This window comes from Filicampus tigris, chromosome 20 (assembly GCF_054856515.1).
Source record: "Filicampus tigris isolate MCC_2025a chromosome 20, RoL_Ftig_1.0, whole genome shotgun sequence".
NCBI classification, from domain to species: Eukaryota; Metazoa; Chordata; class Actinopteri; order Syngnathiformes; family Syngnathidae; genus Filicampus; species Filicampus tigris.
In genome coordinates, this window is record NC_141236.1 from 14,099,895 (window position 1) to 14,119,963 (window position 20,069).

General features: G+C 45.7%; 2 protein-coding genes and 1 long non-coding RNA gene across 7 annotated transcripts in view; 2 read left to right on the plus strand and 1 right to left on the minus strand.

The window, feature by feature from the left end:
- LOC147128549 (uncharacterized) overlaps nt 1-20,069 on the minus strand; it is a 34,487-nt gene that overhangs the window by 5,778 nt on the left and 8,640 nt on the right. Inside the window, exons 3-4 of one of the 2 annotated variants that reach the window (XR_015083996.1) lie at nt 19,593-19,703; nt 8,409-9,253 (exon numbers count right to left, since the gene is read on the minus strand). This is a non-coding gene — a long non-coding RNA (uncharacterized LOC147128549). Of the gene's footprint in view, nt 1-8,408; nt 9,254-19,592; nt 19,704-20,069 lie in introns of those variants that run through there. The other variant, XR_015083995.1, reaches the window with a different exon arrangement.
- On the plus strand, nt 17-4,769 carry LOC147128551 (arachidonate 12-lipoxygenase, 12R-type-like). 4 transcript variants are annotated; one of them, XM_086019325.1, is made up of 14 exons: nt 17-317; nt 851-1,055; nt 1,142-1,223; nt 1,313-1,432; nt 1,518-1,621; nt 1,682-1,854; nt 1,955-2,098; nt 2,166-2,369; nt 2,631-2,717; nt 2,807-2,973; nt 3,070-3,191; nt 3,267-3,367; nt 3,457-3,627; nt 3,755-4,769. In XM_086019325.1, exons 1-14 carry the CDS (start codon nt 171-173, stop codon nt 3,932-3,934), a joined length of 2,007 nt encoding a protein of 668 aa, XP_085875451.1. In that variant the 5' UTR covers nt 17-170; the 3' UTR covers nt 3,935-4,769. The 4 variants fall into 4 exon arrangements, with proteins under 4 accessions (XP_085875451.1, XP_085875450.1, XP_085875449.1 ...); XM_086019324.1 differs by having other exon boundaries at nt 1,518-1,854; XM_086019323.1 differs by having other exon boundaries at nt 3,070-3,367.
- On the plus strand, nt 5,220-11,543 carry epm2a (EPM2A glucan phosphatase, laforin). The gene is made up of 4 exons (XM_086019369.1): nt 5,220-5,570; nt 6,412-6,586; nt 9,015-9,259; nt 10,310-11,543. The coding sequence occupies exons 1-4, from the start codon at nt 5,315-5,317 to the stop codon at nt 10,585-10,587; spliced, it is 954 nt and encodes a 317-aa protein (XP_085875495.1). The 5' UTR covers nt 5,220-5,314; the 3' UTR covers nt 10,588-11,543.

Consider the following 20,069-nt stretch of genomic DNA (forward strand, 5'->3'; position numbering starts at 1 on the left):
GTAGATTTTACATACCGCTTCTTCTCGCTCCTTTGCAGGGGGAGGGAGGGAAAGGTTTAAGCGCGAACATTGGCGTCAGGGTTGAGCAGACAGCTGCAAGCACGGCCCAAGCGACCTCAACGCATTAAGTCGGGTTTTGGGAATTCTAGTAGTCGGACGACTGAGCCAGCATGGCAGAGTATGAGCTGAAAGTAACCACGACAGGAAGGTCCTTTGCTGCAACATTTGACCGCATATTCGTCACCTTGCTCGGGAGTAAAGGGGAGAGCGAGAAAACAGACCTGAGCAACTGGGGTGTCAACTTCATGACCGGGGCGGTGAGTTGAGCAACCGCAAACTTGTGCGTACTGTTCATTGGATCGGATTTTGGACCGTCGCTTTGGCTGGCAATTGTTGCCGACCGGCCGTACATTTCATGTATCGACGATTGACCATTTTCTCAACGCGATTCATAATCTGGCGAAACGGCGGTTTTCAAAGAAAAAGAAAAAACAGCTTTTGAAGAGCAAAGAACTCTTAAGTGGCGCTAGAACATGACATTGTGGACGAACTGAGAGAATTACAGTTCGTACACATCGAAAAGGGTGGCGTCTATTTGTGGGGAGCTTTTATTCTGATTTTTATTGTTCTTAAATGGAGGGTAATGGATCGTCCCATTTTGAACAGTTTGCCTTGTGTATTCTAGCCGACAAACAGACGCAAATATATCAAGGCTGATGTTTGCATCATTTGTTTAATACGTCATGCGAACCGGAAAAAAAACCCTAAAAGCACTTTCTTCAAATGTGCGTAATTTCGAGCACACTAGCCGTTTACCGGTATTCTTTTTTGCCCCCGTCTTTAATTCTAGACAAGGACGTACACCATCAAAACCAGTTCATCTCTGGGGACACTTCTCCTGGTCAAAGTGGAGAAATGCCCACATTTTCTCCTCCCCGAAAACAATTGGTTCTGCTCGAAAATAGTGGTGAGCACCCCGGAGGGAGAGACTCTTCTTTTCCCATGTTACCGATGGCTTTCCAATAACGACGTGTTGGAGCTGAGAGGAGGAAAAGGTTTGGCATCATATTCCCCTTGAAAAACGTTTCATCAGTTCCCTTCATTTTCGTTACACGTTGCTTTTTTTCCCTCCCCCCGTCAGCCATGAAGCCTTTTGAGGACGAGCACCCATTGTTGATTGAGCACCGCAAAAATGAACTGGCGTCAAAAAAGGGAACCTTCCTGTAGGTTTTTTTTTCTTTTTTCTTTTTCTAAAGGATGCAAGCGAGAAGACATTTTCATGTGGTTTCAAATTTGACGCCGTTCTTTCTAGATGGACCTTGATGGACGAAAGACTTCCTTACCACTGCAATTTCACAACTTCAAATGTTCCGGACGACAACCGCATGTCACTGTCTCGAGTCATTGAGTCCAAGAAGGCCTTGTATACCGGGTAAGGGATTGAACATTTTGTCCCAACTTAGTGGCATTGAATTCTGAACGGTCCCTGGTAGCATTTGAATACTGTTGCCCTTCAGACTCTTGGAGGTCTTGCTGAAGGGGATGCTTCGATCGGAGGACAGTTGGCAAAGCATTGAAGACATGAAAAGAATCTTCTGGACCAGAAAGACAAACATATCAGGTAGGTTAAGCACCATCGGAAGATTTGCTCTTCAATTCCCTTCATTTTCCATTCTTCCAGAGTACCTTGCCGAGCACTGGAAGGACGACGACTTTTATGGCTACCAGTTCCTGAACGGCGTCAACCCCGGTTTGATCCGACGCTGTTCAGAACTCCCCTCAAATTTCCCAGTCACAGAGGAAATGGTGAAGCCATTCCTGGAGGACGGAAGCACTCTGGACAATGAAATGAAGGTATCCGCAAAGCGCTAATACTGCGTGTTCATCGTACCCGGCAAAGGGTCCATTGCATCCCAAAACATGAATTGCTAAGCAACACCTCACCGTCCCACAGAAAGGGAACATATTCGTCTCTGACCAGAAGATTTTGAGCGGGATACCCGGGAAACTTTATCACGGGGCAGAACTGCCAGTACCTGCTCCTCTCTGCTTGCTGTACGTGAACCCCGAGAAAAAGCTGATGCCCATTGCAATACAGGTATTTCGCAGTCTGAGACTTGGTTTCCGAATCATTGTTGCAACATTTTGCGCTAATGTCGTGGCAGGTGCACCAACGAGCTTCAGAGGAAAACCCCGTTTTCCTTCCTAGCGACTCTGAGACGGACTGGCTTCTGGCCAAGATATTTGTCAAGAATGCCGATATGATGACTCACCAGGCAATCTCCCATATGAGGAACACTCACTTTGTCTCGGAGACTTGGGCTATGAGCCTTCTTCGCAACTTCTCTGTCATTCATCCCATTCACAAGGTAGAGCTGACGTTGATTGAAATGGCTTCCACAGACCGGCGCCTTTTTGTTGGTCTTGCCGGCGTCACCAACGAGACCGGCACCAAAACTCAACAAACCCAACCTGGTTCAAACTGTTTTGTTTTGTTGTTGTTGTTTTTAGCAGGTCTCGATATGTCTGGACCTAGAAATGTTGTCTGTAAACATGAGCGGTTCTCTGGAGCCTCACTGAAATGAAGTTTAATTTCGCCTGGGATATTGTATTCTTCCTTCTCCGCATAGTTGCTCATCCCTCACTTTCGATGGATCCTTCACATCAATGCTGGAGCTCGTGAGATTCTGTTGGGACCTTCCGGGTCGTTTTCATTGGTAAGAATTTGTTGCATGCCTGGCTAATCATTGTAGCCCACTTATTTACTTGCTCGTTTCGTTTTGTGTCTCATACTGTGCGTGACTAGAGTTCCGTTGGACTTGATGGCACTCTCGAGCTAATGAGACGGGCGCAAAGTGAGCTCACGTACAGCTCGCTCTGCATACCGGACGACATTCGTACTCGAGGACTCGAGTCCATCCCCAACTTCTACTACCGAGACGACGGCCTTAAAATATGGGACATCGTCCAAAGGTTGTTTTTTTTTTCGTTGTTGATGTTTTTCACCATCATATGTCATTGACAGAAGGTGATCCAAGAAACAGACTGTGAATTTCTCTTACTTGCCAGATTCGTGAAGGAAGTAGTGGGACACTTTTATCGTTCAGAAAGCGAGGTGGTCCAAGACGCTGAGCTGCAAGGATGGATCCAAGAGATATTCACTCGCTGCTTTTTAGGGAATAAGTCCTCAGGTATCCAAGCGCATTTCATTTTCCGAGACAACGTGAATAGAGGTGAGGCTGTTTTTTCCGACGACGTTGTGACAGGATGTCCGGAGGCCTTCCAAAATGTTGAGGAAGTGGTCAAGTTTGTCACCATGGTGATCTTCACGGTTTCAGCTCAACATGCTGCCATCAATAACGGACAGGTGAAAAGTCAAAGTTGGGGGAAGGGCCCGAGGGCAAGCGTCTCTTGGCAGCGTGAGCTCAAGTATTTTTTTTTTTTTTTTTTTTTTAGTTTGACTACCAGATGTTCATCCCCAACAGTTCCTTACGGTTGCGCAAGCCATCTCCAACCGCCAAAGGCCAGTCCAGCACGAAGACCATTTTGGAGACGCTCCCAAACAATGGCGAGACGGTCATGACGGCAAGCATCCTCTACGTGCTCACACTGGACTACGCCGATACCGTAAGTCGAGCGTCATTAAATTCAAATTTTCCAAGGCAATTGTTTTCACTTGCCGAGGGACTTCAACTCATTCTGGCCACATACGCTCAACAAGTTCAGGTGTGTCTCTGTCTGACGACGCTGGCAGGTGCTGCTGGGCTCCTATCCCGAGGAACGATTCCAAGAGCCTGAAGTCAAGCGGATGATGATGTCCTTTCAAGCAGAGTTGTCCAGCCTCAGTGCAGTCATCAAGGCCAGAAACGCTAAACTCGTTGTGCCGTACACATATTTGGACCCGGGTCAAATTGACAGCAGTATCATTAAATAAGAAGGAGCGCAATGTGTGTTGGAACCAAGGTTGAAGTTAGGAAAAGTTGTTTGAGCATTTATTCCATATTCTTGCTAACCATTTGAATACAGCACATTAGTAGAATAATAGTAGTATCTCTTTTCCCCCACAACTGTATCCCATTTCTGCATCCTAGTAGGACAACTGTATTTTACTAGTGATGCCAAACCGCGCACTAGTTGAAATCCGTGCGCAACTATACTAGTACGCGCGAAGTGCTCGGTTAACTAGTCGAATGTTATCCACAATGTCACTCTTGGTACGAGTAGCAGACAGTTGTCAACCAGTGCACAGTTTTGCCGCACTTCTAACATGTACAGACTTTCGTGTCTACTTGAGGCAAATACGAGCCATTTATCGTCTCATACCAGTAACGTTGTTCCAACAACCGCACGCCATTTTTGCCTATAACACTGCGTTCAAAATGATGCAAATATTTTTTGTTTTGTCTGATTTTCATAAATAGTCCACGCAAATGAGAGTCAGCATAATTTTCATGTCATCAGCGCAGTTGTACTAGTGCATAGATTATGTGGAAGAGTTCATGGATGTGGACAGCTATGGATATGCCGAAACGGCTTTCATAGAGAGTGATTCGGGTGGTATCGTGACCTATTAAATATTTGCAACCTACATGCGACATATTATTGGTTGTGCTTCTCTGCTTTAGCCTGAAGTCACTACAGGGTCACGGGAAAACCCTGCATAGTGACTTCTTCTTGACCTTTACGCACTTGCAATTAGTTGTCATATCTAAAAGTATGGGTTGTGGTGGGTGTAAAAGTTAGAAATAAAGGTGAATTGCTGTGTCGAACCCTCTTGGCTTTGAGTCTTCTTGAGGTTTTACAAGTGGGGTATGTATGAGTCTTACTAATGATACGTGAGTACCCCTTAGTGGTAAGCGAACGAATTACTAGATCAAAACCGTACAATACATTTTGCATTCAAACATTTACATTTTTTGTTCAAGTGCAGTTGCTTTTAATTGAATCACTATTGAAGTTCAGTTTTTTATTGTCCTATGTGCAAGCATAATGTTAGAGTACACACTAGACAATGTTAGAACGCATTAGAATATTCAAAACAAAACTTGGGCCTTCCGCCTTGCTGCATTTTAATGTTGTCACGATGGTGGTAGATGGAGAACTAAGTAATTATTTTAAGTGGCGTAAATAGTTTGAGAACCACTGCTGAAAATCAAAATAGCGGTGGTGTCTTTCCAAACGCTACCAGTAGACAGCGCTACTATTCAGTGCCCCTTGCTTTATTTAGCACATCTTTACTTCCGTCAACACGCTACTAAATATATACTGTACTGTTTATTGAAAGAGCTGCAGGCGTAACGACGACCACACGGCCATGTCCAGCATGTTATTCCGATTCGGCGTCATTGTCACTGCGGACTCGCCGCACGTCGAGCTGTTTATTTTGGGCTCGCGCGAGGAAATGGGCCAGTGGGATCCGAGCAAAGCGGTTCGGATGAGAGCGTGTGGGAGCTCCGTGTCGACCGGGGAGCCGAGTCTGTGGCTCGGCGACGTGCGGCTGCGGGAGCCCTTTAAGGACACGCTGTGGTTCAAGTTCATCCGAAGAACGGACGGCCACTATGTTTGGGAAGGTACGCCACGTGCATATAAGCTTCGGTGCACACCACACTTTTATTGCACGTACAATTTATATGAGATATATATATTTTAAACAAAAAAAATTAACAACAACAACCGGTTCATTTGTGTGCTCGATATGTAATCCCGGTCTTCGGCCACACGATGGCAGCAAAGTCCTGAGACTGAATTGACGCTTGCTGTCATTGTCACCAGAACATTTTTGTCACTATAGAACAGCACAGCGGCCGAGTGGAGTGTTTCCCAACCTTGGTAATCTAAGGCATGTACACTACTCTCAAAAAGTGTTACATTTCCAAGGCACCTTTATGCCTTTCAGTGACCCACCTAGTCTCTCTCTCTCTCTCTATTCCAACCTGCTGTCACTGTGTGACACTCTATGATGGGCAATTTAAACGCTGGAAGGGGCCACATTTTTTTGTTTTTTTTTCTAAATCAGTGCTAATGGGGGGCCACATAGAACCACGCACTTCCTAACCAGATGTATGACGAAAATGCCATTTTAAATATGGACAAAATGAGTGCACATGTGCAAAATACGTGCTCTTAATATTTCATTTTTGAAAACATGTATAAAAGAGCCACTATCCCAACCCAATAGCAAGGGGTTTGAAGCAAACAACAAAATAACATTACTGTACTTTTTTTTCCAGTGCAAAGGGCTCTCGCATAAAAATGACCATTCAAGGATGGCGCAAAACTACGACACAATAAACAGATAAAACAGCAAAATAAATCTGTATTATTCTTAGCTTCTATAAAAGTGTCGCAACTTTGCTATAGGAAAACAAAAACAAAAAAAGACACCCCACAATAATATTTCATTGTTCGCAGGCAACGGGCCACACCACGACCGAATGTGCGCCTACGACGAGCGGAACGTGGTGGACGGCGTCTATTGCCACCCGATCGGCCACTGGATCGAAGAGACGGGCCACACGGATGAGATGAAGCACACCACCAACTTCTACTTGAGCGTGGCCGGTCAGAATGCCATGCACTTCTCCAGGTAACACAATCGAGGCCACCGGGAAGCGGCAACGCTTCCGTCAAGCAAATTCAACCTGACAGCGTTTTCCTCCTCACTCTACGGCGAGACGGACAGACAGACGCAGCAGGGCCAAGTGCCAAATTCTGATTGAAGTGAAGTGAAATGAAAATGAAATTTGAAATGCAAATTCTTCCGTTATTGTTTGGAGACTTCCAGCACATTAACAAACAAAACAGCCCAGCCGACGGAGCAAGTTATACAATTTTACTCCTCTTAGCCGCTCACAAGAGAAATCCTCGCGAGTCCATTGAAACCGTTTTCGGCGGAAGGATCACTCTTGGTTACTAGGCAACCAGAGCGCCCATCGAATAATTTATCTGGCGAATGTATCCCCAGTAAAGCCACAAAATATTTTCCTGTATGGATGAATATAACATAAAGGAGGATTTAATGGCTCTTGAATGACGCCAGGCAAGTAGTAACTCTGTTTGTTTGTTTTTTTAATGTTTTAATGCGATGCTAATTGCTGCTGGCTTTATCTGCAGCGTAGTAATGTGAGATCAGTTGCAATCAACTCAACTGAGAAAGTAGTCATATTGGACATTTAATCCATTTTTTTGAAACGGCTGATTGAATTGGACCATTTTTTTTCATGGGAAAAATCTCTTCTGTAGTCCTTTTATTACAGCGAGTGAATTTTCAACTCCCAACAAAAGTGCCCCAGTTGCCCTCTTTAGCCTCTTATGTCCCTTGAATTTGAACCTTTGCTCTTTTCTCGTAATAGTCTGCTGTCAGAAATGTAACAAGATTTTCCTGTGGTGTTTCTAACCTCTTTGTCCTTGTAAAAGAAATCCCCCACAACCAAAAAAAAGTCCCAAAACACGTCACAACAAACCTCGCTCTCTTCTCTTACGGGTCACGAAGAAAGTCGGCAGGAATAAAGTTTGGTGTACGGCTGTAACTAGTTTTGCTCCGACCGACCAGAGGGCGGGAAAATACCGATGTGATCATTTGTCAATGCTCCAGCCTTGTGAGAACGAATTTGAAATCGGATTGGTTCAAGAACAGTCCAATTGCTAATTGAGTTACATGGGCCAGCATTATCGATTCTGAAGGCGCAGGGCAGGTTCGCCTGACATGACAGCAGAGGCTGAAATCTGATTGGACAAAAAAAAAAAAAAAAAAAAAAAAAAAAAGAGCTTCGGTAATGGTCACCAGAATGTAACAAAACTATCAAGACAAAAAGTCAAGACATCCGTTGCACATGTTTGGTTAATTCAATTGACAGGGACACGTTGCTGGTTCAGCCCGCGAGCCTCCGGCGTCTTCGAACGCAGGCCGGGCCGATGCCATCGGCTTTTCATTTGCGTCCGAAGACCTTGCAAGGCTCATGTCAAGGACCCGTGTGTTCCCGGCCGAGAAGGAAGCTCCGCGGCCCAGTAATAGCTTTTTAAATGACTTGCGCGTACCTCGCGTTGGAGTAGCCCCATGGATCATACACGCTCACCTCTGCAGCAGCAGCTCAACAATTTGCCTGCCAGCGGGAATTTCATCCTTCATGCTAATATTCAGGGAACAGGTGGCCGGGGGGTTGTGCAGTCATTATTAATATTTTAATTAGGACTTATTACCGTTTGCAAGAATGAAAGGCACTCTGACTGTCATGTCTACTTTTATCGAAATTTTGTTTGGATTACCGGATAATACATGTATATTTACATATTATTTGACATTATACAGTGAACCATTGGGGATACATCCCAGACCCACATGCGATTGGTGAATACGTCCATACAATTTCGAGAGACCATATAAAAAAATAATACATAGTCCCACGCACTTTCAACACATTTAAACATATTAACACACTTTTTAGGGTATTAAATAGGCCGTACACAATACAGTATATGCGCAACACATTGGGTTTTACAGGACTTAACTATATTTGTCATTTCATATGGCTAGAAAGCAAAGAGTGGAGAGTCTCTGTCACCAAAATGCCCAGGTGCAGCCAGTGAATGGGGCGATTGGTCATTACCAACTTAAAATATCCTCACTCGCTCCATTATTTATTGCTCAATTCCTCTCTTTGCGGCATTTAGCTTCTTGACAACCACGCCATGTTTTTGCGGTTCAACAACAAATAATACGATGCAATATATTTGATGTGGGGCCTCAAAACCTGGAACAGAGTCCCCGTTTGAAGCCTGTCGCTAGATGCTGTGCGCCGCTCGGTTGCTTGGCGTGCGGCAGAGAGTTGCCAGTCGTACGTTTTTGGGGGGCGGTTCACTCTGCGGCGCTGCTGGGTTTGCGGCGGGGCTAGTTAGTTCTTCGCCATAAAAAAAAAAAAAAAACGATGGCTTGAAAATCCGCAATGGATGAACGTGGACATAGCGGGCTTTGCTGTCTTCTTGGAAAGTCAGCGTCAGTCATCGAATCCCCGCAGGGTGCTACCACGGCTTTGGCTGGGCAGCTGCCCTCGACTGCTGGAACACGTGAGCATCAAGATGAAGCACGACCTCGGCATCAGCGCAGTAATGAACTTCCAGACTGAGGGCGACGTGATGAACAACTCCCACGGCTGCAGACAGAACCTTGGCGAGGCCATGACGCCAGACGCCCTGATGCGTTTGTACAACCACTGTGGCCTCGTGTACGTGTGGATCCCCACGCCCGACATGAGCACTGAGGGTAAGGCAGACAATACTCCTCACGCTCCATTGCCGGCTTACGCCATTTACGGCACTTCGTTCTTTTGAAGAGGAAGTCAACCCGAGCACATTTTTTTTTCAAGAATATGTTCTACGCAAGCCCACTAGCTGAAACAGGACATTCTGATAAACATTGCGTTTGTGGGATAAGCGTTAATCCGCCGGTTTTTAGCCATCCCCGGGGGCGGCCATTTTGTCATTTTCAGTCGACGGAAGTGACATCACAACTGCTCGCAGCGACCAATCGCGGCCCCGATTCGGAAAACAGGTCAGCCGCGATTGGTCGTTGTGAGCAGTTGCGATGTCATTTTCAGTCGACGGAAGATGGCTAAAAAACGAGTGGATTAACACTTATTCCACAAACGCAAAATTAATCAGAATGCAGTCTTTCAACTAGTGGGCCTGCTGGGGACATACTCTTGAAAAAAAAGATGTTTGGGTCGACCAGAGCTTCAAACACACTTTTGAAATAATAACGAGAGAGCGCAAGACTGATCCGAAAATAAGAAATATTATTACAGTGTACCGATCCCTGAAATCGCACGTTTTCCAAACCAACGAACATCTCACAATATACATGAATAATCGTGCCCAAAGATGTACATTATAAAAGTAGCCTGTGGCCGTCTGTAGGCGTAAAAAGCAGGATTAAAACCATTCAATGATTTCCAACAAAAACTAGGCAGTGCTGAAACTCAGTACTTCCTGTTACGTTCTTTCAAATTCCAAATAAGTGTGGTGGAGAGTTTCATTACACCTGATATAAACTGGAGTTCGACTCCAATAGAGTTAGTAACTCTTTCTATTCCGATGACATATTTATATGTCATTTCTCAGAGGGTCTGAGAAAGTCTGGTACGGAATGAGTTAAGCGTACAACTGTTTGCGGAAGACGCTGGGGCGCCAGAGAGAATGTGATCCAGGTCTCGGAATTCACAAAAAGGTGGACACGCCGCATGACAAACGGCGTCTGCAAGCGATTCAAAAGTGCGTCCCGCGACATCAGCAAACTTGGCGTTTTCTGTGGCAGGTCGCGCCCGAATGCTTCCCCAGGCCGTGTTCCTGCTTCACGGTCTCCTTGAGAACGGTCACACCGTATACGTCCACTGCAACGCCGGCGTGGGCCGCTCCACGGCTGCCGTGTGCGGCCTGCTCATGTACGTGCTGGGCTGGAGCCCGCGGAAGGTGCAGTACGTGCTGACCGCCAGGAGGCCCGTCGTCTACATCGACGAGGAGGCTTTGCTGCGGGCCCGGGAAGACTTTCGCCGCAAGTTTGGCCGGCTGCGATCGTCCATCTCGGAAGCGTGAAGGTTTCCACATCCGCGCCTCTTAAAACTAGCGCAGCACAACCCCATTAAGGGATTCCCCGCAGGAACCATTTGACTTGACATTTTGAGAAAGCCAGTGCTCCGTCCACATCATTAGACGGGCGTGGCGGGGAAAAGCCGCACTGTTGCAAATGCACAATTTTCAATTATCCCTGTTGGAAAAATCAATCAATCAATCAATCCTTGCCAAGCACAGCAGCGCATCTAAAAAGTACCTCCCTAAGAGATCGGGGAAAAGAGTTTGGGCCCCGATTGCACACTGAGCTTGATCACATTTCATTGTTCCGCTCTCCCCCAAGAGCAACATCTCTGCCAAAGAATTTGAATGCACAAAGTCCTTCTTGGAATACTCTTTGTGTCTCATTGGGAACTTCTCGCAAAGAGGACTCGTAGCGAGCATTTCTCCAAGATGCTTCTCATGACTTTTTCATGCCAGAAATCCATATGGACGGAACGGGCTAAAAATAGCGACATACACGCATTGCGTGTACAATGAGTGAATGCCGTTGGCGTGTGAAGATGAGTCACAAACGTGTGTGGCTGCTTCAAGGGGGATGATGTGCGTTTAAATGGAAGCCCCACATTTCCAAGAGGTGTCTTTGGGCTTTGGAGGCTTCATTTTGAACACATTAGCTTGAGGAATGGGAGCATAGGCTTAGTGGAGCTAACGATTGCTAGAAAATGGAAGAATTGGAAAGAATCGAGCGACCTACCTTTGGACATTTAAAGACATAAGTGATTGATTGGAGTCGACGAGTCTTCCAAAGACATAATTTGTCTTTATAGTTATTATAGTATAGTTATTTAGTAGTTATTCATCAAAACGAAACGATGGGTCCGATCCTGGCGAGAAGTCATATCGAAAATAATTGAAGACTTCACAAATGCACTTTCACCGGAGCTGTGTGTTTTCCCCCCACTAGAATTTGAATCAAATAAAAGTTCACTTCAGGTTCACAGAATCAGAAATATTGGGAAAATGTATTGAATTATATTTGTTTTCCTTGTGTTTTACATCCACATTTTAGCAGTTTTGTTGACTAGGTTCCTCCGACATGAACTTTAGGCGGCCATACATCTTTCTTGCATTCAAGCCTACGTCCCCGCGCACTCATTCGTCACCGTGAAGTCGATTTTTTTTTTTTGTTGTTCTTTTTTTTTTAAAGCAGCTCGGTTGTCCGTCAAGTCACACAACGCGCACGCTCGGGCGCAGACTTGTATTCATCACGGCCGCGCTTTCTCGAGTCTCTCTCGGTGCCAAGTCATAGCATTTGCTTGGTTGGAGCAATCTGTCGGCGCGCTTAAGAAAGAATCTTGCTCCCGGGCAGGAAGCCAGACAGACACCCTCACGTGAACCCACCTAAGAGGTAGGATTTTCCCCAGCGATTTCACACCATCCGAGGCATTATTCGGCAACATGAAGAGGAATTGGATACAAACAACATGGCGGCATTCTTGAGGTTCGGCGAGGTGGATGAGAAAAGGTCTTTCCGAGAATGTATTAATGTTACACCTCTATTACGCGTTTTGAAGATATGAGACTTTTCCGATCAAATTTAACACAAAACAAACGCAGTCGCACGTTGTGTTTCTAAAACAACCAAACAGCTTTGCCTTAACGGGGAAGTCAACCCAAGCACTTTTTTTTTTTTGCTAACAATAAACTTCTATACGGCGGCCATTTTGTCTTCTGTCGACTGAAAATGACATCACAAATGGCCGCCCCCACAGATGGCTGAAAGCGAGTGCATTTTGCCGCTTAATTTAGACGGAATGCTAACACGCAAAGGAAAATTCCATTGATGGGCTAACGACTCGCATTGATAGATAACCACTTTCCCCCCCCTTTTTAAAATCGCAATGCTTTTTTTCAAGTGAAAGGATACTCAACCTTGAAAACAAACAAAGTGGCGAAGAGAAGACATGGTCCAGTCGCAGACATCTGTTAACCGCCGGCCAGTTGAACCCGAGTGCATCGTTCGCAGTAATTGTGACGGCAATTTGAGGCGGTGCCTCGATGATATTCAATTACATGCAGCCTTTGTCTCAGGGCACTGCAATAATGGCCGCGCTAATATATGCAGCCGCTGTCTGTCGACTGCAGACTGCGCAAAATATGAAAAGCCTTCCCTGCTGCGCATAAACGCATCCGAATAATTCCCTTATCATTGGCTTTTGACTTTACTCTGACTGCATGGTCCTTTTTATGCATTCTTAAAAATCACGCTCGCTTTGCCATGATGCATTTCATTTTCACAGACCAATTTATATCATTTTCAATTTGAAAGTGCAGTCTTTCGAGGCAGGCTGGCACAACAATGCGACACATTCACTGGGTAGCTGTGGATTTTCAGCAGATCGGGTTACTTTTACCCAAGGTTGGGTTCGTGATTTTGACCGAGCAGATGGAGCGGAAGATTGGATTTGGGTGGGCCGGAGAGCTGAAGCCGGTCGCCATTTTGGAGTGTCCTGAAGTTGAAGTAAATTGAAGGTAACGTTCTTAGAAAACGCGCTCAGGGTTTTAGACTGTACCTAACATACAATCGGGTTGTGGTGAGCCCTGGCAGGGGAAAGCGGCTTCTATTTCTGAGAAAATGTTGGTAATAAGATGATTATTATAGCTGTGGTTAAAAGCAACACTAACCTGGTAACGCTTGGCAAGCAGTGAGGGGAAGGGTGAGCAGTTACGCAAGGAAGAGGAGGCGGGAAGGAGCAAGACTCGAGTCTGCAAACATGGATGCTTTTTTGCGCATCGTCCTAAAAAAATGATAAATGGCGCCGGCGGGTACTAGTTAGCCCCAAGGATGACATGAGTAGCGCGTGCATATTTGTGAACGCTTTTCGATTGAAGCTCAGACTCAACATTGTCATCCATCTTGACCGTTTCATTTCAAAAGCGATTGTGCTCCCTGTTGCAATGCTTCAACACCTTCCTGGTTTCATTTGCACTCATCCCAGCTCACATATACGTAGCTTAGCCGACATGAATAAAACATTTTGCAGATTGTGCTTATGGCCAGAAATAGATCTAAAAACTCTTGCCGGATGACAAGAACATTTGTACTTAAAATTCACGTTTCAGGGATTGGGTGGTTGCTCGTCTGGATTAAAAAAAAAAAAAAAAAAAAATGTCGCTGAGGTGCTTGGGATTTTTTGTGAATGTGACAAATATCGTCACATAAAGAGTGTGAGTTTGGATGTTGGGTTTTAGAGGCATGTTAAATGTGTGCGAGATGTTTTTTCACGTGTGAGAGACGTTTTGGGTTTTTGGTATATGTGAGCTAAATGATTATTTTGGGCCTGAAGCATCTATGTGGCGGCGTCAAACAATGAATATTTGAACACAAACAGCGGAGCAACACATGTTGACTGACAATACTCACACGCATATCTTGTTTATCCCCTGCAAAAAACAACTAATACCACAGTTTGTGAAGCACTGGCGTAGAGACAAGAAACAAGGCAGGAGAGTTGAATTTGACCCAAAAGAGCTCATTTGTGTATTTGTTTTAGCGTGTAATCAAGTTGACGAGGCTCCGCAGAATTGAGAATGAAGGCCGCGCATGCAAAGTACCTACCCGCTGCCGCGCTCGCCTAACTCATCAATCATGCCAGATGCCAACACCGACGGCGCACTTAACGTGCTAACGATCGGATCAATGGATGCCAAGTGATCCAAAAGAGACGCCGCTCCGCTACTGGAAGACTGACAACCGACAAAATAAAACAGGCGCAAACTAGGGCTGGGCAATCATTCCAAATTTCATTGTGATTTGGTTTTGGGCCTCTCGCGATTACGTAAACACAACAGTCAAAGCAAAACAAGTGGAAAATGCAAAGATATGAGCGTTTTGGGCATACAAGCAATATTTGTGGGCGTGTCCAATAACAAAAGAATGACAACAACTTGGTTTGTCCTTCAATCCAAGTCAGCAATAACGCTTGAAAATCTATTTCTTTCTTTCTTTTTTTTGGGGGGGGGGGGGGGGGGGTAAACCTCACACACCTAATTGGAACAGAGGCACTTTCAGCAGATTTTCTCTCTCAATTTAAAGTCGCCTGCTCACCGGAGCGAAGCGTGTCAAAGAGTGAAGCGTTCTGGGCTCTCGATGCCATTAAGGAGCTTGCTTTCCTTCTTCCATCCTTTCTTTCTTTCTTTCTTTCTTTCTTTGCGCTGTGTCCTCATGCTGAATCCGCTGATAAGACGGTTGCGTATGTGCAGGGATGAGCAGACACGTGGCTGCCATTAGCCTGGACGAGGCGGCGGCGGCGGCGGCGGCGGCGGCGGCGGCGGCGGCGGCGGCACTCTCATAAATCACCAGTGACGTCACGTAATGAATCGCAGAGGACTGGCTTGCCAAGTTGGGTTTTTTTTTTTTTTTTTCTTTTTAACAACTCTGCCACTTGCGAGGCTCATCGCAATGTGTGTGAATAAATTAGGACTAAAAGTTTGACCGGCAAATGCCACAGAACGGGCTAAGAAAGAGCATCGACAGCGGTTTTAAGCAACGGATACTTGAACACAAACGGTGAAGCAACACGTGTTGACAGGCAACATAATCATAGTCACGGCCGCATCAGCACTTGGCGACTGCAAGCTGCCGCTAGTACTAGCATGCGAAAACAAACAATTCATCGGGCTCAGCGCTTTTTTCTTGCTTTCACCCGCATATGGCGACATCTACGGCAGAGGCGCCTAAGAGTTGACAGACATATCGGTCACTATAAGGCAGAAACCACGAAAAGAAAATCCTCATCCATCACACAAACTGCCGCGTGTAGCACGCGACATGCTAAAGAGGAAATGAGGTGGGCAGAAGCATGCCAGTCCGAAAGAAAAAAAGATGACGTCATTTCCTGTAGCAAATGCCAGAATTTCATTTGTTAATGCATGTCAGTGCTTGTGATATTGTTTGAGCTAGCAGGGAAAGCCTTGCTCGCCCTGACCTGTTTTAATGCACCTTAGTTGACTCTTGGCGTGATTGCAGAGCACCTTGAGGCAACAAATGGGAAGCAAATCAGCAACTGTCATATTCACTTAAGTAAGCCGCCATGTTAAGAGGGGCGACGCCTCAACATTCGATCCACGTTGTCAAAAAGCGCTCGATGGGAGGCTTGTCCATAATGACTTTGCAAATGAAGCATTAACGGGCGACGGGCTAAGCTAGCGGAGTTCCATTTCTCTCGCCAAAGAACCATCCGTTCCCTTTAAAGTCAATCCTTTTCCACCCGAGAAGATGACTTCTCTCCTTTTCCGTCCTTGGCGAACACGCGCGCGCACACACCTGTGCCACTTCTGCGGCTGAGTCGATGAGAGGTCAGAAGGGAATTGCCAGTAATTTCATGTCACATTTTGAACCGGCAACATGGCGGCAAATAACAGCCCCCCCCCGAGCGCGAAAATGAGAGAGCAGCTCATCTTCAACGCTGTCATCCAGGATGCCATTTTTTTTTTTTTTGCGCAAAGCAAAAAATAGTCAAGGGCAATGTTATCATCTGTCATTTGCAGAAATAATCACTGGTTCATTGTTTCTTTTTTTTTTGTTTGTTTGTTTGTTTTGTTTTGCCCAGGCTAAAGTCATATAAGCGTACTTCTTTAATACGACATGGTTCCAATCTCTTTTTGATCCGGCCCGATACACTGCGGATGTATCGATTCTTGCAAACTGTTGACGCGAACATGTAAAAATGGTTATTTGGAGGCGATACTTTCCACTGCGCGCGTCTTTGGCTGACTCTTATTTTTCCAAGCGGCGCAGCTCATTTCGGTCCTCGGCTGCCCGACGCCGGCCCCGATTCTGCCGCGCCAAGGCAACGGTCTTATCCCTTCTCAGTCGGGCTTCCCACTTCCTCTCTCACTTTGGCACGAGCGAGTTATCTCGCCGCGTCGGTCGCGCAGCGGCCGATGGACGGCTCAGTGCTCCATCGAGCCAACGCCTCATTATTTCGGGTCCGCCGTCGATTCAATTTGGCGTCTTCACGGCTAGAGAATTGGAAAATGCGCGGCGGCGGAGGCGCGCTTGGCCGGTCACACTAAATTGTGCCTTTTCCACAGAAGCAGCGGCAGTCAAACATGAGCGTCCGTCGCCTCATTTAAACTTGCCTTGTCCGTTCCCGGTTTGGATTTGTTACTTTCTATCATCTTTTTGGGGACGATTCCGTATTTTTTTTTCTTTCCACGTGCCTCGTTTGCCTTTTGATCTTAGAACGTCAATACTTTTCGGGAGTACATCCTGCACTCCTGCCACCGCAAAACGCTCAAACGCGTTCTCCTTTAGCATTTGTTTAACTTTACAAGAGCGAAAAGGGAGAAAAATGAGCTTTTTTTTTTTTTTTTTCCCCATTCAGGAAAAGTTAGTTACCTTTAACTCCGTCCTCTGAATTTGAAGCCAACTCAAGCTTAGCTTAGCACGATCGCAATCGCATCTGCGAATGAGCCTTGCCTAACCCTTTTCATCTGATTTCCAGCTAAATTCTCCAGCAAAAGTGCCACGTTCTCCCCGGGATCCGGAAGCCCCGATCACTTTTGAAAAGGGCTTGTCAAGTAAACGAAAGCCCGCCAAGGTTTAGGACCGGAAAGCGAAGACGCGTAAAGGCCAGCCAAACTTGCGACAATCTGCTCAGCCTTGACTTTGCGCAATGAAAATATCAAGGTTTATTTTCACAATCAATCTCTCCGTGGCAAAGGTGTCATATTTTCCCTCAAGATGCGCTCACCACACAAAGTGAAGACGTCTGAGGAAATCTTTTGCTCCGCTCCTTTTCGTCAACGTCTCGGTTCATACACGACGGAGACATGATCACCTCCTTGCCGTCACTGGCCGGATGCTGCTCTCTAACACCTGTAACGGTTTACCCAACCCTCTCATACGTCAAGTGGCATGCAAAATTCGAATTGGAATGTTGCCGTGGTGTTTCTCATAACAGCCACCGGAACAACAACAACAACAACAACAACAACGGGAGCAATGGGCATTAAAAGTTGTAATGCATAATAACGACGAGGCCCCGCTGTTTCATTTGATAAAGCGTCTTGTGGAATGACCCCGCGGGCAACGTCGTGAGTTGAATGTAATTCCCGGTGTACTTAAAAGGCTCTTGTACCGAAAAGAATAATAGGGAGCCGCTTTGGGTAGTGACTCTGCTTATTAATTAGAAGATAAGTGTGAGGTGCCAGCGGAATCAAAACCTAGTGGGCCTGCATAGAACTTGAAAAAAAAACCACGTTTGGCTTGACTTCCCTCTTTAAGAAGGTTGAACTTCTTTCTCCCCAAAAGTATTCGAGCCGTGCCACGCAAAAGCATTCCATTCATATTTGAAGAATGACAATCGTCTCGTGGCAATTTGGAGCGTCCTCTGGGTTCCAATGTTACATTTAATCTACAGATGAATAAATGGCACCTCATTTAAGTGGCGCGGCGAGTAATCACTTTGATCCGAATCCATAATTCTCGATGATAGGATAACAAGATGAAATGGAAGGAGCCCGCGGAGGAAATTAGAAATACGCCGACGCGATCGACTCTGAAACAATGAATCGTTATTACATTACAGCTTTGGATATTGCTTATATTAGATGCTGAAACGATACAACAGAGCAGGTGGATTTCGTCGCCGTGAACAGCAAACGATTACCGAGAAGGAGCCCAAACAACGTGTCGCGTTGACGCCGGTCCGATCGGTTCGATCCATTAGCGGCGCTCGCGACGAGAGATCAAGCGGCGCGGTGGCCGTAAAAAGTGCCGCTGATTGAATTTCATTTTGAGGGGCAGAGACAATGTTGGCTTTTTGATTGCAGGGAGGAAATGAAAAGGCGAGAGCTTTGATTTGGTACGGCCCATTGCGGCGTTTGTCATCCAACGGTGAAGATACTGATGAGCAAGACGCAAATAACATGGGAGATGTGATTGCTTTGCGTGTCCGTTCTGCTCTCTGTTGCAAATGGCATTCAAATCCGTTCCGGCCTCAACAAAAAAAAAAAAAATGGCGACGTGTTTAATTACGGTAAATAAGCAAAATAGCACTCAATATTTATGCTTTAAAACGTAGTAACAATGAATCATTGAATTGAACGCTGTCTACTGGCCTCATGAACGTCCGCTAACGTATCATGACAAATGCCAGAGACGGGCTAATGGAAGTGACTGTATTGGCCAGCCCGCAAAAGATGAACAAAACGGCAGGATTTCACTGCATATTCCTTTTTTCGCCAACCTTGGCATGGCCGTTTTGCCCGTTTGTTGTGTTTTCCCCTCAACATTAAAACATCTCATTTGTAGTGACTTACATGGTTTCAGTTGACAGAGCTGGCAAATTGACAGTGGAGGAGAAGGCAAATGACTCCCCCAGCCCCAGCCCCCGCCCCCGCCCCTTTGTGGCATTGGGATTTAAGACCCTTGAGGGCGTGATGGCCGGAGCGTCTCGCTCATTTTATGAGCTTTTATTATTTGTCTGGCTTGTGCTGACACGGAGAGCGAAGGTTGGGCTTGCACATTCAATATCACAAATCCAAGACCTTGTAAGATCATTTTACGAGCAGTTGCTCTTTCATAAGCTTAACCGCGGCGATGCTAACCAACCAGTTTTATAAGGGCAGGTTTTTGAAATGAGCGTCCAGATCGACTACCAAGAACGTCCTTTAGAAGTGAATGACGGGAGCAGACTCCTGACTAGGATCCGGAATGAATTGAGCTAATATTTGAAGATTAGCAGATATCATACAACAGGTGATCATTATTTCCCCAAAATTATAAAGTCATATTTTCCAAACTTTTCATGTCAAAACGTCCTGACCGTTATGCGTCCCAAACGAATTGTTGTCATTCGAAACATATTTTCTGATGATGCTGATTCCATTTGGCTTCAACAAAAACTTTTTTCAGGGAAGATAATGCAGTCACAAGTGGAATTGGCCTCCGGTAACAGAAGGAATACCTCATACGTGTAATTGATAGATGGCCTAATGAGGTTTTTTCATTTACTCACCAAAACTTTTGGCAGCAACAAAAACAGAAGGTTGTGAATTCCATCAGCACATTCGTCACGTCATGTCGTTTCCAGCATACGCCAGTAATAGCCAATCATGTTCACACGAGCCTGGTGGGAGAGAGAAAACGTCGATAAGGGAAATCACATTATATGCCTGCCGGGGAGGAAATTAGTCCCGATTGTGATTATTTTCCAAGAACTGTTGTGGTGTGCTGTTGAATATTAAGAATAAGCCTTCGTGGCACAACCACCCCTTGATGGAAAACGAGGCCACCGGCTTGTGCATTATGGACTAATAATTATTATTGCAGTAGGAATGTTATGACAGGGAATCATTGACCGGGCACCTCATAAAAATGCAGCGGTGATAACTTAAGAAGTATGGAAAAGGAGGGCTGAAGCATTTGGAAAAATAATCCAACTGTGATTTTGTCGTTAACCTACTCAGCACCGACTTGCACTCTCTTCACGCGC

Excerpts from the sequence above, each read along its gene's own strand:
- LOC147128551 (XM_086019322.1), top strand. The coding sequence starts at position 171 with ATGGCAGAGTATGAGCTGAAAGTAACCACGACAGGAAGGTCCTTTGCT. Across the intron at positions 1,855-1,954 it reads CTCTGGACAATGAAATGAAG|AAAGGGAACATATTCGTCTC; the intron begins GTATCCGCAAAG and ends ACCGTCCCACAG. Across the intron at positions 3,628-3,754 it reads CACTGGACTACGCCGATACC|GTGCTGCTGGGCTCCTATCC; the intron begins GTAAGTCGAGCG and ends CGACGCTGGCAG.
- epm2a (XM_086019369.1), top strand. The coding sequence starts at position 5,315 with ATGTCCAGCATGTTATTCCGATTCGGCGTCATTGTCACTGCGGACTCG. Across the intron at positions 6,587-9,014 it reads AATGCCATGCACTTCTCCAG|GGTGCTACCACGGCTTTGGC; the intron begins GTAACACAATCG and ends GAATCCCCGCAG. Across the intron at positions 9,260-10,309 it reads GCCCGACATGAGCACTGAGG|GTCGCGCCCGAATGCTTCCC; the intron begins GTAAGGCAGACA and ends TTTCTGTGGCAG.